This window comes from Cydia amplana, chromosome 12 (assembly GCF_948474715.1).
Source record: "Cydia amplana chromosome 12, ilCydAmpl1.1, whole genome shotgun sequence".
In the NCBI taxonomy this organism is placed as follows: domain Eukaryota; kingdom Metazoa; phylum Arthropoda; class Insecta; order Lepidoptera; family Tortricidae; genus Cydia; species Cydia amplana.
This window is the reverse complement of record NC_086080.1, coordinates 17,232,555-17,251,758: the sequence shown is the minus strand read 5'-3', so window position 1 is coordinate 17,251,758 and position 19,204 is coordinate 17,232,555. Positions and strand designations below refer to the sequence as shown.

The 19,204-nt window shown below is 40.4% G+C and overlaps 1 protein-coding gene across 1 annotated transcript; it reads right to left on the bottom strand.

The window, feature by feature from the left end:
• Nucleotides 1–292: 292 nt before the first annotated feature.
• On the bottom strand, nucleotides 293–18,434 carry LOC134653133 (ubiquitin-like modifier-activating enzyme 1). Its single transcript, XM_063508441.1, has 9 exons — nucleotides 17,522–18,434; nucleotides 16,976–17,383; nucleotides 12,494–12,752; nucleotides 9,483–9,658; nucleotides 8,273–8,494; nucleotides 7,282–7,452; nucleotides 6,132–6,212; nucleotides 4,484–4,789; nucleotides 293–1,428 (listed from the first exon to the last, which is right to left on the bottom strand). Exons 1-9 carry the CDS (start codon nucleotides 18,254–18,256, stop codon nucleotides 658–660), a joined length of 3,129 nt encoding a protein of 1,042 aa, XP_063364511.1. The 5' UTR covers nucleotides 18,257–18,434; the 3' UTR covers nucleotides 293–657.
• Nucleotides 18,435–19,204: the final 770 nt, after the last annotated feature.

Sequence of the window (19,204 nt, the reverse complement as noted above, 5' to 3'; positions counted from 1 at the left end):
CTTGTATTTTTTTGTCTGGAGCCTAAAAGTACCACCAACATATCCATCTCCATGTTATCTTACAGCAGATTTGCAATATCCATTATAAGATTAGCAAATATTGGTATTATTTCTTAGAATTTAATTTGATAGCTCTTTAAAATACTGTATTATTGACACAGTATTTGTTTTCCGCAATTATTGTTACGAAAGTTGTAAAAACATGTCTTTATCTACAATAGCTTTCATCACTTTTGACAGTCGGTTCTTAACTTCTTACTAAATGATTCTCCAAGGCGTGTGACGTAAAAAAACAACAAAATTTTACTGTTTTTTTATTGTTTTCCATATACAGACCCTTCCGATTTCAACATTAAAAATATCCGATAGATTTGGGGGTACGTAAATCATTGAGGTTGACATAAAATTATTTAAAAAAAATACAGACGCGGTCCGTGACGTTCACAAATAATGAACACTAGTTCTATAAATATATGAAAGTTACTTTATAATAGATACAAGCGCGGTCCAAGCACAAACGAGTAAAACTTCACACTATTACACTATGTACACGCGCCGCCACTTACTCAATTTAAAAATCCGCCATCGCAAGCGGGAATTATGCTTTTAAATGCCTCGTGTTGCAGGCCTCGCCCGCTCGGCCGCCAAGCTCGCGCGCTAGGGCAGCGTGTACCGCACGTACGGGACCTCCACGTCTTCTCCGCTCTCATCATTGCAGCACAACTCGAACACTAGAGCTCGTACGTGAGGCTCAAGTTTCTTGCGGGACACGCTCGCTACCACCTCCGACATAGGCAAGTTCAGTCTCTCTGCACATTTCTGCTTGAGCATGAAGAACGAATAAAGCATGCAGACGCCCTGCGACAGCATGGTGATCTCAAGCTTGTGCTCATTCTTGAAGTAATCCAGGAACTGCTGAAGAGTCACCTCGCCCTTGACTTCGAAGCGGTCCCAGAGCGTCCACTCCTTGTCATAGTACTTGTTGACTGGCGCCGCGATCGGTTCAGAGAATCCGAAGAACGGAAGCGCCAAGTTAACGAAGCCGTTCTTAAAGACTTCGAGGGTGTTGAATCCTTGAGCGAGCTTGTAGAGCTCGAGGCAGACGAGTCCGGCGACTACGGAAGTTGTGGTCGCTATGGCGGGGATTATTTTGCCGGCGATGAGCTTGGAGCGATGGCGGTCAGCGGGCGGGATCTTGTAGTTGGCCGCACGAAGATTAGAAGCAGCTACAATGAAGTCCATGTGGAAGTTAGAGTCGTCGTCCTTCTCGAAGTCGAGGGGGGTGACCTTAAGGCCGCCGAGAGTGGCGGGATGGGGTAGTTCCTTGACGAGCGACTTGGCGCGGTCCACGTCCGGCTCGTCGTTCTGCTGAAGCTGCGCGTCGGTCACGGCGATCTTGATGCCGGATTTGGGGCTGAATTCCGGTACCTGAAGGGATAATATAGGTACGTTAATAATATAGCTGAACAAATAGGCTACATGACTAATTTTCATTTATGATATCAATCGATCGGGTTTGTTTTTAGGATCAAATGTCTATATGGGACCCATTGCATTAAAGTAACACAAAAGTCAGAAATTGTAGTCAAAGGCCGACAGTCGCACTTCACTCGCGAAACGCCCTATACAAAACGGCAAGGGAACGTGAACGTGACGTCAAGGTCTCTGGAAGCCCATCTTGTAGTATGGACAATAACAAGAAAATTGCGTTTTTGTCGGTGAAATATTGCGTTTATGTATATAGTTGCTATACAATATTTTTTTGGATGAAATGTAAGGAATCGAATGGTACCCTTACTTTTATCGTTTTTGGAAGTTAAAAAAAACTTAAATTTTGCAACTTTCAGGTCCTGTATTTTTGTAATTTTTCAATATTTTATTTTAATATCCACATTATTGTGATAAATTGCTCGTTTGCTATCTATTTTACTAGATTTTGTTATAAAATTCAACATGTGTCATCATCCCTATTACTACTAAATTTCACGTCAGGGCTTAATAAAGTGGGGTATACGAATCTATACTACCTATAAAGGGCCCATTTGAGTATTACGTAAAAAAAACCGGCCGTGCGAATCGGACTCGCGCACGGAGGGTTCCGCACCATCAACAAAAAATAGAGCAAAACAAGCAAAAAACGGTCACCCATCCAAGTACTGACCCCGCCCGACGTTGCTTAACTTCGGTCAAAAATCACGTTTGTTGTATGGGAGCCCCACTTAAATCTTTATTTTATTCCGCTTTTAGTATTTGTTGTTATAGCGGCAACAGAAATACATCATCTGTGAAAATTTCAACTGTCTAGCTATCACGGTTCGTGAGATACAGCCTGGTGACAGACGGACGGACAGCGGAGTCTTAGTAATAGGGTCCCGTTTTTACCCTTTGGGTACGGAACCCTAAAAATTAGTTGCCGATGCAACTGAAGACATTGCTACTCAATTCCATGTCAGGGACGTTAGGGTTTGTAAATGCTTGTTCATGATAAAGCGGTCATACTAGGTATTTTACGTGAAAAATTCTGATATCTTTGCTTGTTTTTGATGACATGGAGAATGGGTAGTTTTGCAGTGATTAAGCTTTGGATTCCTCCGAAAACGGTGCCGTCATATAGCGGCAGCAAAAGACGGCCGTCTTTACGGTGGCGACATGTGGAAAGTACCACGGCGTCATAACACACCGTCATCCACCAAGGTCAAAGCGGCAAATTTGAAAAATGTAGGCGCGATGGGATAACGTCCCATAGAAAATTTGAATTTCGCGCCTTTTCCTACTGACAAGATTTGCTTGATCATCTATAATTCACTTGGAGGATGAAATATCATCAGACAAGGAAAATAATCGTAGTACGGAATCATTTATTCAAATCTCGTGTCATTTATTCCAAAATGGCGTCACCGCTATCTAATAAAACGTTCACGAAACTATCGACAAGGTCATGACGGCCGTCATCTTACGTTACGTTGACAATCAACGTAACGTAACGCCGTCTAGGAAACCGCGCCATCTTGTTTACATAGACAACGTTCTAGTGACGTCAGTCAACGCTATATAGCGGCCGTAATATGACGGCACCGTTTTCGGAGGAATCCAAAGCTTTAGTGGCAGTTCTCATTCGCACAACGCTAAAATGCAAAAACAGTCAATAGCGTCAATGACCCCGTTGTTGTAGGTGACTTATCAACAAGTTTGGGAATCTTGATGAATTTACTACTATCTCCTAAAAAGTAGGGACTTCCGGTTCCAGCGCCATCTTGATAGTTAGCCTCGTGATTAATTCCTTTGTTTTTTGCTCATGAACATTGTTTATAGTGTAATATTTCATATACCAGTTTAGAGTCAACGGCCGGTAGTCCACGTGCTTCTTGTAAAGTCCGCTATCGCTTTACAAGTTGAGCTAATAAAATCACCGAACACTGTCTTGTACTAACCGTACAATTTCAATCGTATTACCTTCCTACGACCTTGATCCTGCCGAAATAGCCCCACCGGGCTGAAGCCATAATTTTACAATACACTCCTTTTTTTGGGCAGTCGTGTAAAAAGAATGAATGAATCCTAAAAAGTAGTAGTAGTAGTAAACTCTTTATTGTACAAAAAGACATATTAAAAATAACATACAATTAGTAAGAAGTACAAAGGCGAACTTATCCCTTTGAGGGATCTCTTCCAGTTAACCTTTGAGTAGATGAGAGGAGAAAGTGAAAAGAGGGTGACAAATGCAGCAAAATGTACAACAAGGTACTAGAAAGATAAAGGATATAAATACATACAAAATGTATAGGATAAACATACATATATTACACAAAAAGGAATGGGGAAAATACACTAAAAATTGGAAAGAATTAGAAAGATATAAAGCAACTATACAATAGAAATATAGACAAATTAATCAGTCAGATCAGATAGCCATAGCTTCTTTAACCCTTAAATGCATAGTGATGCATTTATACACACAACATAAACATCAAATGTTATGCATTATTAAACAAATTCTATTTGTTCTTGTATATTATTTCAATAGTAAAACTAATAAATTTTCCGAATTATTACATAAATTTACGCAGTATTTTAATTTATAAAAGTTACATTTGTTTATAGACGAAATGTCGGAAAACTTGAAAAAACCTGGAAGTTGATAATTTTTCATATGTGATTTTGGGCAGATTTTTCGGGGTTTGTAATTATTTTATATTTACAAATTTTATCATAGGAACATCACAAATAGTGTACCTTTCTGTTGGCAGTTAAGATTTTTCCTATACCCCTTACTAATAGCTATATATTTCCAAAAATATGATTTAGACTATGCAACTTTTAACACTGATTTCCCAGTGAAAATCGATGATATATTTTTTTTTACCATTTTTCCTAGAAACGGCAAACAATTATGTGATATATATATTAATTTCGGGCAAAACGAAAAATCATGTATTTAAGGGTTAACCTCTCCTTGAACGACAAAAAAAAAAAGTATACTCACAGGTACTTGAACAGCCATCTGCGCGACGGCCTCCCTGTCCGTATTGCGCGGCAGGCCGTACACGGCGGCGCGCAGGTTGGCCGCGGCCGCCACGTAGTCGAGGTGCAGGTCGTCGCGCGGGTCGAACGCCAGCGGCGCGGGGCAGCGCTTCGGGCCCGACCAGAACGGGGCTCCGGAGGTGGTCTGCTGGTCCGGCGGGAAGTTGTACAGTAGCTGCTTGATCTGGTTCGCGTACTGCGCCTCAAAGTGCAGCCGCGCCCAAGTCACGCAGTCCGCGAACGTGAGCGGCCGGTCGTTTATGGCGTTCTGAAAAAAAAAAAAAACATTTTTTTGCTACTTTTTTAGGGTAAATGGCAAAAAACGGAACCCTTATAGATTCGTCATGTCTGTCTGTCCGTCCGTATGTCACAGCCACTTTTCTCCGAAACTATAAGAACTATACTGTTGAAACTTGGTAAGTAGATGCATTCTGTGAACCGCATTAAGATTTTCACACAAAAATAGAAAAAAAACAATAAATTTTTGGGGTTCCCCATACTTCGAACTGAAACTCAAAAATTTTTTTTCATCAAACCCATACGTGTGGGGTATCTATGGATAGGTCTTCAAAAATGATATTGAGGTTTCTAATATCATTTTTTTCTAAACTGAATAGTTTGCGCGAGAGACACTTCCAAAGTGGTAAAATTGAAGAATTGAATTGATTGATTGAATTGAATTGAATTGAAGGTATCTCTGTTTGGCCCTATGGTTGACTGGTAGAGAATGCCATTTGGCATTAAGTCCGCCATTTGTACATTGTTGTATATATTTTGTGCAATAAAGTTTAAATAAAATAAATAAATAAATAAAATGTGTCCCCCCCCCCTGTAACTTCTAAAATAAGAGAATGATAAAACTAAAAAAAATATATGATGTACATTACCATGTAAACTTCCACCGAAAATTGGTTTGAACGAGATCTAGTAAGTAGTTTTTTTTATACGTCATAAATCGCCTAAATACGGAACCCTTCATGGGCGAGTCCGACTCGCACTTGGCCGCTTTTTCTGTGATAGTTAGCAGACGATCCGCCTGATGGGAAGCGGTCATCGTCGCCCATGGATAAGCAACATCACAGGAGACACTTAAGCGTTGCCGACCTTTGAGAACCCTAAATACCCGCTTCTTGAAGAATTTCATTTTCATTTCATTTATTCGGTTCAATAAATCAGCACTTACAGATAAACCTTACGTGCTAATTGGCATTGGAATCCATGTCGCTACTTGCGAAATATCATTTTTATGTCGATAGATAATATACGAGTATTGTTTAGACATTAGACAATAAGGATTACAATAAGTCCAAATTCGTGCAGCAATGCAGGTTTTTTATTTTATTTTTTATTTTTTATTTTTTTATAAGGCACACTTTACAGACGACATTCAATACATGATTACAATAAAAGTGGTAGGCTTTGTATAGAAATGCCACCCAAAATAAGTGAGCACAGCAAGAACAATAAATAATAACGAGCAAAAACTATCCTAAAATTATAAAAGAAAACACTACTACTTAACTTTATATTTAACTTTATGTTTATATTCAAATTTCGTCAAGTGGACGAAAACTAACGTACAACCCTATATAAACGTAGTAGGGACTCACCTTGACGCTCTCGATAGCCTCTAGAGGCTGGCTGCCCGGCAGCTTCAGAGTCCGCTCCTCCCAGTGAGGATCGGCCAAGTACTGAAAACAAATAAAACTATTGTATATTCCTGATATAGCTGGTCAACCAAATCTTGTCAGTAAAAAAAGGCGCGAAATTCAAATTTTCTATGGGACGATATCCCTTCGCGCCTACATTTTTCAAATTTGCCGCCTTTTTCTACTGTCAAGATCTGGTTGACCAAGTATATATTATATTCCTGAGTCATGGGTGTTTTCTATGTATTTGTATATCACTACATAGTGTAAAACAAAGTCACTTTTCGCTGTCTGTCTGTCCCTGTATGCTTAGGTTTTTTAATAGGTAGAGTGATTCAAGAGGAAGGTTTATGTATAATTTGTTAACCCGTGCGAAGTCGGGGCGGGTCGCAAGTATTAAATACATATATCGTTGTCTGAGTACCCACAACACAAGCCTTCTAGAGCTTATTGTGGGACTTAATCTGTGTAAGAATGTCCTATATTGTTTATTTATTGTAGGAAGATCACAAGTTAAGAATGTTGCCAAATTACTAATATATTAGCCCCTCGGCTCCCGCGATACCGCGTCCGAATCCGAAATGTCGCAAGAAAACCGGTCGATATTTGGCTGGCAAACTCGGCAAGAGCCCATTGCAGTATATGTGACGTTCCACGAGAAAAGGTACCTTATGGACGTTGGCGCTTACGTTGCATAGCACCGCAATAATATTGGAGCGGCGTTGACCTTTTGGATGCCAATGACGGATATATCAGCACCGTAGGTCCAACGCCAAAGACGGATTAATCGGTCACATACCACAGAGCAACATAGACCTCTGTGCACATGCATAAAGTTCAATTTCAGTTTTGACACTTCGGTGACGTGGCGACATATTATTATGCTTTCTAATTTAAAAGTTACCTAAACAAACTTGCGATTATGGATGGAAGAAAGTTGCTAAACTTAGCGCCACTTGCACCATTTCACCAATCCGGGATTAACCGGTTAAATCAGGAGTTACCATGGTTACCAGTACAATTTGACATTACGTTAAGGGTTTAACCGCTTAACCCTGGGTTAGTGGGATGGTGCAAGTGGGCATTAGGAGTTTGCAAATTTGGTACTGACCTGGGCAGCATGTTCGGCCGCCTGCCGGAACAGACCCTCGAACTCGTCACGAGCCCACTGCAGCGTGTGCTCGATGGCGTTGGGGAAGTTCTTCAGGGTGCAGATCGGGATGCTCTTCTCCGGGGGGTCTTGGGACGAGCTGTAGGACTCGGTCAGGAAGGGCACGACAACCTGAAATAACAACAGATTAGAAAGGTGTGAGAAGGACTAGTTCCACCATCCAACTCTTCAAATTTTTTCTAGATAAACTTTCAGTCTGAGCCGAAGACCTAGCTTTGGGTGGCATTCCACCTGTCACAATGTGTATATGTGTCACCGTAAAATTGTAAACACTCGTCATATTATAATCTCGCTAGTTACATTATAAACTGACGGTAGGGAGATTGTAATCTAACCTAACCTACGTTTGATTATAAACTGACGGGTTCACAATCTTACGGTGTCATATATGCATCTCACATTTTGCTTAGTGAGAGAGTGAGACGCAATGCACATTGGCCCAAGATATTGGACAAGTGGAATACAACTTTCGATAATTATTGCCCTGCGTATTGCCATAGAATAAGTAATAGTACTCCGTACAGAAAGGACACTTCCTACAAAACCAAGTTTGACAGTGATTCAAGGTCGAGTCATGATATCCCTTGCTAACTTATGGCACTATCCCTTTCGGCTATTTAGGGTTGTCAAAATTCAAGCCATTATCTGTGGTCGTGCACGCAAAGGGATGTCAAGTTGTGTCAACACTAATTGCTCGGAGCAAAGCTGAGCCGAACGGAGCCGAGTTTGTCCGAAGTCAGGAGTGTCTCCCCACTGGTATTGCCTAACCCCACCCCACTGGTTAGGCCCTCTTGCACCATCCCACTTATCCGGGGTTAAGCGGTTAAACCGTCAACCCATTGTCAAATTGTACTGGTAACCATGGTAACTCCAGGTTTAACCGGTTAACCCCGGGTTAGTGGAATGGTGCAAGTGGCGCTTAGATAGTTACCTGTGTATTGCCCTTAGTCCCAAGCGTGCCGCTCTCAAGCAACGGCTTTCTGTAATACACACAGCGCCTGTCCATGTATATGCGCGCGTCCACATTGTCCAGGGCGTTGGCCACGCCGTCCAACTCCTCGAAGAAGTGGTCGTCGTACACAGACTCGGTCTCGGGGCACACTCGGTTCTCTTGGGCGAGCACGTTCATTGATGGGTTCATGCGTTTGATCACCTGGAAATAAAGATTGGGTTATTATATTCGTCTGGAAACATGAAGGTACAGTTGTGTGCAAAATAATAACCTAGTCTGTGCGGAAATGGTCGGACAGACAGACGCACGAGTGATCCTATAAGGCAGTGGTTCCTAACCTTTTCAGTCCGGTCACCCCTATGACTAACTAGGGAATCTGATTTTACCCCTCCTCCCAATGGTAATAAAAAATAAAACGTGTACGTTTGTTGTATTGTTATATTAGGTTAGCTTATTACCCCCGTTAAATACCAGTTTTACCCCCACGGGGGTAATTACCCCCAGGTTAGGAACCACTGCTATAAGGGTTCCGTGTCAATGCAGGTACAGTTTAATTTTTCACACTGCACAAGATGGCAGACCCTCTCGGGCCCTATAAAGAGGCTTTTTCACTAAGCAGACGCTACTCACCAAGGCTCGGAAAACCGCCCGTCATTTTGAAAACAGATCATAATTTAGGATCCATTTAAGAGTCTAAAATGTTTTTACGGTCTACGGAGTACGGATGTCATCGGGGCATATTTAATCGTTGACATTGGTATAAAGAAGTCTGTGTTGTACGGAACAGGGTACGTATTCAGAATTACGGGCGTTTTTCCGTGCCTTGAGTAGTAGTACTCACCCTAGCCGCAGTACTGGACTTGGGTTTCTGCACGTCGTAGGGGCGGAACAGGAACTGGCGATTGAGGTTGCTCTTCTCGATGAGGTCCATGTCGGTGACGGTGACGCGGCCCCCGTCCGCGCCAACACCGATCATCGCGAAGTTGTTCAACAGCTCGCAACACTAGGTACTCACCCTAGCCGCAGTGCTGGACTTGGGTTTCTGCACGTCGTAGGGGCGGAACAGGAACTGGCGGTTGAGGTTGCTCTTCTCGATGAGGTCCATGTCGGTGACGGTGACGCGGCCCCCGTCCGCGCCAACACCGATCATCGCGAAGTTGTTCAACAGCTCGCAACACTAGGTACTCACCCTAGCCGCAGTGCTGGACTTGGGTTTCTGCACGTCGTAGGGGCGGAACAGGAACTGGCGGTTGAGGTTGCTCTTCTCGATGAGGTCCATGTCGGTGACGGTGACGCGGCCCCCGTCCGCGCCAACACCGATCATCGCGAAGTTCTTGAGCAGCTCGCAGCCAATAGCGCCGGCGCCTGGCGGACATCATACAAAATTAATACACTAGTGCCTCTGTGAGCTGTAGATCTCACGAGGCGAGATTAGCTTGAAACTGAAACTTGAAAATGTATGGCACCGCCATTTTGAAAAAAAAAAAAAAAAGAATAAATCAGTAACAAAAAAAAATTACACACGTAACAGACTTACTTGACGTAGTTGTCGGTATTCGATTTTAATATTAAAATAAAAGGTCCATACATTAATACTTATATTACATAATCAAGGCTACGTGTTCAGAATGAAACGATTGAGAAATCGTAATCATAACATTAGCCGCAAATAGGATTATATAAACCGAGCAAGTGCAACGGCGTAAGGTTTCACGCGTTACGATTTGCGGTAGCGATATACATAGGTAAATTCTTGCTTTATGTTCAAATGTTAGATATGAATAACTCAAATAGCCTTAGTAGCTCAACCAACAGCCCTTAAACTCAGATGGGACTAAGGATGGTATTCCTATCCTACTCGTCCAAGATCTTTAGGTGAAATTAGTTTAAGGATTTAGATATTGTAATTTTCGCGGTGTAAAGCATAACGAAACAATTTTATTATTCTTTACGCAATCGGGTAACGCGCAATGATATTAGGTATCAAACCATGTTAGGGTCGTCCAGAAATCGTGTGATCATATTTAGCCTATTCCTATAAAACGCAGATTGTACTCATTTTGTATAGAGCGCGATGTTGCGTCCATGTTTACGACCTGCACTCATGAAATAAAACTATTAAAACGGATTATATCGCGTATATTGAATTTATACTACATCCCGACGTTTCGAACTCTTTACAGCGTTCGTGGTCAACGGTGACTAGTCAAAAATTGCTTATTGTAGTATAAAATACTTGCGTCGTGGCATTTCAAAAATAAATTTGCATGGCGACTTGGTGACCAGTTGAACACGCACTCTTCGCAAAGGCTTATTTTGTCTGTTCCTAAATTGATCAGATCAGGAACCAAATGCCACCGAAATATGCAGCTGTACCCGCCATTCACCTTTCATTGATCGTATATTTATAAATCGCCAAGGCCGTTACGTCTAGCCACGAAATATCTAGCTGCTAATACAGATACGATGGAGTTAGGGCCTTTTTGTGTTACAATACCTATCGGGTAACATCGATGATACTTATCGGTCAATGATTATGGTGGCTAATGATAATATTATTACTTGCTTTATGATTGTGGTGTACCTATTACCAATAATGAATTTACAACAAATCCTTCATTATTCGAGGATTTTTTGCTACAGTGGATATATAAAAATTATAAACCGAGTTATGTATTGCTTTTATTGATTTATTGTAGGTATTTAGTCACAACCGATACTATGCACCGAAAACTCCGAAAAGTCGAAACGGCTTAAAAATAAAAGTGCATTTCCGAAAAGATACGAATGAGATTGATATCCTTATGAAGGCAAGCAAAGCTCATGCCAGTTTGTGGTATTTTATACTGAAAGTAAAAGCCGCCTTTCTTTATTTTATCTTTATGTTTAAAAAAGTAATATAACATTATTCACACGGTATGTTATATTGATTACTTAAATCTCATGTAAGTGAATTTGTAATTCTTATGAAAATAAAGAATCTTTAACCGTAAATCAAACATAGCAAATCGCCAGTTTGTTTTGATGACGTCCATCACTGATAGAAGAGCATTCACAAGAAGATAACATTGAAATATATATTAAAACGAGTCACTCACGTATCAACGGGTGAATACGTGAGTGACCCATATTTCATATTTTAAAAACGCTGTGTCTCACGGAAGTTTTGTTGTTAAGGTAACATTTAATTAGAGTATCTTTGCTTTGTCACATTTTACGATCTGTGGGAAGATGGAATGTTTTTTTTTACAGTATAAGCTAGCGAGTCTTAGCCGCCAATATAACAGGTGAAATGTTTGTGGGATATATTAAAATCACGAAAGTTAAAAAATAATTTAACATTTGGCATTAAAGAAACTTTTTAACAAGCCTATCTCGAAATGGTTTTGAAATAGATAATGACACATTTCAGTTTAATACAATGTTTTACAATCATTATAGTATTTACTACCTAACTTTGGCGTAAATTGGTAAACAAAAAAATGTTTCGATTGAATAGACCGTGTTATAAATACGTCAATAAAAAGTAGGTGAATAAAAACCGTCGTTTAACCGCTGTCGCTCAATCCTTGCATATTTTAAACACGGTGCCACGGCTCAACGGCTGTATCGATCTAGTCTAGTCACGCATACTTCAATGATATTTGAGGGCTTCATTGAAAGTCAAAAATCTATCAATTATCTTGAAAGTCTAGTAAGTAAGTCAGTATAAATTTTAAGTTTTGATTAGTTAGACAATGGAAAATCAGTGTTGGAGCATTTTGGTATTCTTAAATTTTATTGTAGTTAATTTCTTTGTTAAGTTTTGGTGGAACAAACATCGTGTATCTCGTAACATATTCACCTCTGTTGTGTGTGTACCGTAGTAGTCGGTCAAAAACCAACTAACCCTTATAGTTATTCATATAAAAAATTGTCACTTAAATCTCACATCATTGGCACAATTTAGCAAATACAACTTACACCTTACTTGAAAACATTACGGTTACTAAAATTCTTCTTCTTCACATGAAGACTTACTTTATTGGTGCACAAAATAATTTACTAAAATAGTTACTAAAATAGCAACATCCAAATACCATTGGCATTGGCATTAAAGATGGGGTGGAACCTAAAAAGGTTTCAAAATCCATGGCCAGATTTTCAGCATTTATAGCAGTAGATAGAATAGGTATAGGTAGGTATTCAATTCACACTTACCAACAACGAAGTATTTCAACGATCCCAATTTCTTCTGGAAGTCCCGTCCAAACACAGCAACCTGTCCATCATATCTCGAGCCAGTCGGTTTGCAAGTCTCCTCGGTCAGGCCAGAGCGGTCCTTAGGCAAACACTCGATGGCGTCCAGATATAGCCATTGGACGATGGGGTGGAACTTGCCGGAGCAAGCCTTCATCACCTCCTGGGCAACTACGCCGCCGATGGCAGCGTTCATCGGGTTTAGGTCACCAGCGGAGACCTGTAAATATGTATGTTTGTTTTAGCGTTAATCCCTACTAATATTATAAATGCGAAAATAACTTTTTGTCTATCTATCAACAGATATCTCTTCACGCTTAAACCGCTGAACCGATTTAATTAAAATTGAGATAGTTTGAGACCCGAGGATGGACATGTTTTTACCAAATCATCATCATCACATCATCCCACGCTGTCGTAATCGCGCAACAACATTATATAGATCTGCAGTCTTATGTTGAGACACTATTTCATTAGTATTGAGTGGATCATATAGATTCATATTAATTTTATAACCATACAAGTATCTATCTGTTACCTTCTCATAGCTAAAGTAATGAACCGTTTTTGGCAAGTACAAAAAAGATTATATTTTTAGAAGTTCACCCCTTCGCAAGAGGGGAAACATGGACCAAATTCCATGCGGCATAGCAGCGATACATGTACATACATAGTGCCTTCATAAAGGGCAGCTGAGTAATAATTCGGCATGTTTGCATAACCGATATATAGTGATTTTTGGGGTGAAACAAGGTCAAGTTCATGTACTCCTCCGTTTACTTACTTATATTCACGACTTATGATTTATGAAAGTAAAATTGTATTTTTTATATTTACATCTTGTGCAATGAGCCGCATGAGCAACCAAGCAGGTAGGTTGGTCTTGGCATGACTTTATTTCTAAGTAACATGTGAGTATAAGTTATAAACACTTCACCGACTTAGCTACTTCAAACGCAGACAGAACGTATAAATTATTAGTTTAAAATGTATTATTTACGAAGGCGGTACTTAATTGCGTATAATTACCAGTGTTGGCCATTATCCACTATAAATTGAACCGTAAACTGTAATCGTCCGTTACGGTTTAAAGCCGGCCACACACACTAGGTTTTGCGTGTCGGTTTTGCTTGTGCAAGCAAAACCAACAGGCACGACCGAGTTTCATAGGGCACACACACGTAACGACAAACCTGCACAAACTCTCAGTTCAAACCATCATGGCACCGGTAGCAGTCGTTGACGTAGACGCAATAGCGCTATTAGGTTTATATTTCGTCAGCCACACACGCATACAAACCATGAATCCACTCCACACTTAAAAAATAATAAAACTGGCCAAGTGCGAGTCGGACTCGCGCACGAAGGGTACCGTACCATTATCTATAAAAACGGCAAAAAAATCATGTGTTGTATGGGACTCCGACTCGCACTTGGCCGGTTTTTTAGTATTTGTTGTACTAGCGGCAACAGAAATACATCATTTGTGAACATTTCAACTGTCTAACTAGCATGGTTCATGAGATACAGCCTAGTGACAGACGGACGGACGGATTGTAGTCTTTTAGTAATAGGGTCCCGTTTTACCCTTTGGGTACGGAACTACGGAACCATAAAAATCTACTAATAATCCCTTAAATTCTTCTCATTTCGTTTGCGAGACGACATTGTTGCGCAGTGACATGCGACCTATTCCCTCTGCAATCACTGGATGACTGAAGCCTATTAAGCCTGCCAGCCACACACGTTCAGTTATGCCTGCGCAAGCGAAGTGCGCAAGCACAACCGAGCGGCAAAAAATATAAATTTTCATATTTTCAATTTTGCTTGCGCAGGAGTCATGTCATACACACGTTCAGTTATGCCTGCACAAGTAAACTGTGCAGGCATAACCATCGGTTATAACCTAGTGTGTGTGGCCGGCTTTAGGTTCAATTTATAGTGGTTAATGGCCAACATTTTCAATTGCATTAACGTTTCGGCCAACACCGATAATTACATAATTTGAAATTACCTCCGACGTTTCTCAGGACGGTAGTTGCCCCGTGGTTTCGAAGAAACCGTTTCCGTAAATAATAATGTGTAAAAATCGTGACAGTTTAATTTAAATCAAAGTTATAAAAATGTCTATACCTAAAACTATTACATTTTGTATCTGTTGGTAACTGATAGAAATTTAGAATTGTAAAATGCTTATTTTTTATTTTGTATAAATACATGGAAACTATGATACATAATTCATAGTCTACATTACAAAAAAATCTAGTATCGCCTCATTTGGTTTCACAAATATTCCCTACCATCTGGCTAGCAACAGATTTTTGGAGATTATTGATTTGCAAAACATTGTTCAACTTATACATCAATTCTATTTTGTCTTTCAAATTTCTGCAGAACCTTATGTGTTTAAAAAGTTTAATATATAGTTCATGTATTGCCTATAAGTCCCTAAAACTGGAATTGACAAAAACATCCATTAGCTAGTATTAAATCTACCTCATATAAAATACTTTGTCGCAATGCTTTAGTGCATTTACTAATCGTCAATGTCATATTTAAATGTAGTGCTTCTTTTGCCTGTACCTGTTTTCAATGGTTGAGACCTTGTACAATAATTACACCAGCATAGCCTTAATTACAGGCCTTTGCTAACTAACTTGCATGATTAATTTTCTGTATTAAATAAAGATAAGATAAAAAAGATAAAAGATAGTTTATTCAAGTAGGCATATCAATGCGCTTATGAACGGCAAATAAAGCCACACTGCTCCCACCTTACCTTACCTGTGCCTCGAGATGATTTAAATCCCCCCTCAATTGGAGAAGGGTATACCAATATGGGGCGCTACAATATTTATTACTACCAGGCGTGTCTTACTCCGCGATTTCATCGCTTTGCTACAGGTAGCTAAAAGTACATCCGTTCCGCCCCAATTTTGGGGAAAGCCATAAGCCGCGCGTGCCGCTGTCGCCACCTAGCGGCCATATCTTTGCTGATCGTAACAGACGCGTTTTGTTAGAGAACGAGTCTTCTGTACTTAGTACTATTATTTATTCTGTGTTACTACACCAGCACTATTTATAGTACGTAGTATTTTGAGAAAAAAAACCGGCCAAGTGCGAGTCGGACTCGCGCACGGAGGGTTCCGCACCATCAACAAAAAATAGAGCAAAACAAGCAAAAAAACGGTCACCCATCCAAGTACTGACCCCGCCCGACGTTGCTTAACTTCGGTCAAAAATCACGTTTGTTGTATGGGAGCCCCACTTAAATCTTTATTTTAATCTGTTTTTAGTATTTGTTGTTATAGCGGCAACAGAAATACATCATCTGTGAAAATTTCAACTGTCTAGCTATCACGGTTCGTGAGATACAGCCTGGTGACAGACGGACGGACGGACGGGCAGCGGAGTCTTAGTAACAGGGTCCCGTTTTTACCCTTTGGGTACGGAACCCTAAAAACAGCTTATAGTTTGTCAAAGGACTGTCTCATTTCAAACATAGACAGAGAATCATACTAACTGTCTTATACTAGTACTAGCACCCAAAAGAAAAGGATGAGTATAGTTTTCCTGGTTCTTACTGACTGAAAAACTGGTTTGACCAACTATATGTAATAATTTGTAAAAATCATCAGTGTTGCAAATTGTAAATATATTACACCATCAAATGGTTTTTAGACATCCTTAAATACCTATCCGAAAACACTCCACACTATGGGGTTAAGAATCTGGTTTGGGTACTTTTAAAGTTTTTTTTTACTACTTTGTGGGTATTATTTAAACTACTAGACTACAATAAGACCTATGTAAGGTTATCTATAAGAAGTCTGAAATCAAATCATACCTTGCAAAATGTATCCATAAGCTCGGTATTGATTTTCAATGATTCTTCATTTCCACACTATGGGGTTGAAAAAAAAAAATAACTGCGAAGGTAGCCTAAGAATTTGGCTCTTACCACTACATGTTTGTTTCTAAACGATTACGTTAGCTTGAAATGGTGGTTTATGGAACATATATTATGCCAAATTAGAGATTTTTAATACTAAGAACTATGGACAGATGGATAGGCACCTATAAGGGTTTCTAAAAAATCCTCCTAAGACCCAGCCATTAAAAAATAATCAAAAATTGCCAGTGTTTGAACCTATAATGCAGGGGCCATTAAGTTTCTTCAGGGGTCCGGTTCTTAAAATAAAAGGACCATTGCAGTCCGTTTCTTCTTAAGTTTATTAAATAAACAAAAAAAATAAAATAGGTTGGTGGTCTCCATTTGGTGACCCCTGCTATAATGTATGGAAGAGTTGATTTTGCTTTGTTTCAAAATTTCTAAACAAAAATGCAACTTTTCTGACTGAAAATAGTTTAAATTTCACCGAACTAACTACTACATGTAGGACTGTGAGCCTTATGAGACTGAATAATATAAAAAAAACCTACCTTGCAGAATATCTCCATAAGCTCACTATTGATTTCCAATTCCCCATGCTTGTACTCGGGATCTGCCAAAATGCCCTTCAAGTACTCCATGAACTTGGCAGTGTCAGCATTACTCCAGGGCCTCGGCAGTCTACCCTCATTATTCTCAAACTTGTAGAGTGCAGCAAACGCAAAGTGCAACTGCTGCGGATAGTCGAACTTCCCAAAGTCCGTAATAACAAACTCCGGGTTCTTGAAGGACTCTTTTAAGGATTTAAAGGCTAGTTTCTTGGGCATCTTGACTTGAGTGACGACGCCGCCTCGCTCATATTTGGAGAAGCCTGTAGTGTCTCCGATGTTGAAGGTGTATGGACCCAGGACTTTGATCTGGCGGGGCTCGCAACCATTCAATTCTGTCATGCCTTGGACCTGTTGACAATTATTTAGATTGATTAATATTGAGCAACAATCATAAGTAAAATAGGATTTACAAATCAATAAATTACATGCTTTATATTGTCATTCTTATTTGTGATTGTTACAAGTTGTGTTAAAAATAGAACTAACCTCGCTGAAAGTGACATAGTCCCCATCTTCCAGTCCATGACGTGTGTCGTCCAGACAAGTGACCACCGCCTGCTGGTCGTTCGTGATGGCGGCAATCATCGCCGACACCGGGTTCTCACCGTTCACATCGCGAACTGTAAACTCTTCACCAAAATCACAGAACACTCTAGAAAACAGGCCCCTCGTGTCCGCGATAATCAGCGCGATATTATTAGCGTGAGTAATTGCCGCTACACGCTCCTGTTCAGCCCAGGAAGCGCTAGTGAGAACCACCACACTGAACTTTTGGAGAAACTCTTCCGTAAGTGCACCCGTGTACGCCGTGGTCGGCACATAGTGATTTAACTCGGCTAGCTGCTCGACAGAGGCTGTCGCACGGTTCTGACCTATCGTAGCCTCCGACAAATAGAACTGAGAAGATAAATCCGAGATTGTACAGTTACGGTCATCGTGAAGAGTCACCGACTTCACACCGCCGAGAATCACATTTTTTGCGACTTCCACGCCCAGGCCTCCCAAACCCGATATTAAAACGTCGGAATTTGCCATCCGACGCATAGCATCGTGGCCCAGCACGTATAGCTGCCTGGAATACAGGCTCTCGTCGATTTCATCTTCCATGCGCGTTCCATTGTTCGCCATTGCTGAAGAATTGGAACGGGATTCTCCTGTATTTAGCTTCCGCTTTTTCGCCGGGGGGTCAACGGAATTATCGGCGACTTCAGCACTAGACATCGGGCACGAACGCGCACAATTTTGCCAGAATTTTGCTTTGCTTTTACCAAGACAATCAGGAAAATTAGCCTTCAAACTATTGAGAGCGACATTCGCGCTTCGTCAGAAGATGGACCGCTTGCTTACTCACTGTCTTGAAGTTAGCAACGAATAACGTGGATAAAATGAATTCTTCTTCCTTGTATTATTTTATTATAAATAACATAACGTTATACTCAAATGAAGATATTCTTTTCTCAGAAGCAGAAACAGAAATATCTCTAGGTTCGAGGGTCTAAAATATTCTTTTTTGGTTTTGAAAATTGAATTTGCGTTTGCATCAAATTACAATTATTACTGGCAGCACCGTTTACATGCTTTTCTTAGTAACTTTGACACGAATTCTTATAATTTTGGGAAGATGCATTCGATTCGATTCGATTATATAACTAATCGATTATGTGTATCTGTAACGCACGGTGAAGCATCAGCATCATTGAGGATCACCGACAGCGGCGACAGCGCCAACGAATTAATTTTTATTTTCAAGTAATTTGTATTACAGAATGAATTTGACTGACTTTTACTAAATGTTCAGTAATTGGCACTATAATTATGTTGGACTCAAGTGTTCGGACAGCAGATTTATGTACCTATACCAATGTGCAGGGGGGGCGGTGGTACTATGCTGGGGCCCCTGGGCACATAAGAATTTGGGGCCCTTTTGGAAAGTAAAGAAAGCTAATTAAAATAACATTTTTCTACTGTGATATTCTATTTATTATAGGTAATCAAATGTACTGTTACTGTCTGTCTTTGGGGGCCCTAGGCACGGGCCCCGTGCGCCCTTATGGTAAAGACGGTACTGCCAATGTGTAGGGCCGACTTTTGAGCAGCAGGCCCTGCACCTTGAGTTAATTAGTCACAAATTAGTAGAATTATCCTTCTACTAATTTGTTACTAATTAAC

Excerpts from the sequence above, each read along its gene's own strand:
- LOC134653133 (XM_063508441.1), bottom strand. The coding sequence starts at position 18,256 with ATGTCTAGTGCTGAAGTCGCCGATAATTCCGTTGACCCCCCGGCGAAA. Across the intron at positions 8,495-9,482 it reads AGTCCAGCACTGCGGCTAGG|GTGATCAAACGCATGAACCC; the intron begins GTGAGTACCTAG and ends CTTTATTTCCAG. Across the intron at positions 4,790-6,131 it reads AGGCTATCGAGAGCGTCAAG|AACGCCATAAACGACCGGCC; the intron begins GTGAGTCCCTAC and ends TTTTTTTTTCAG.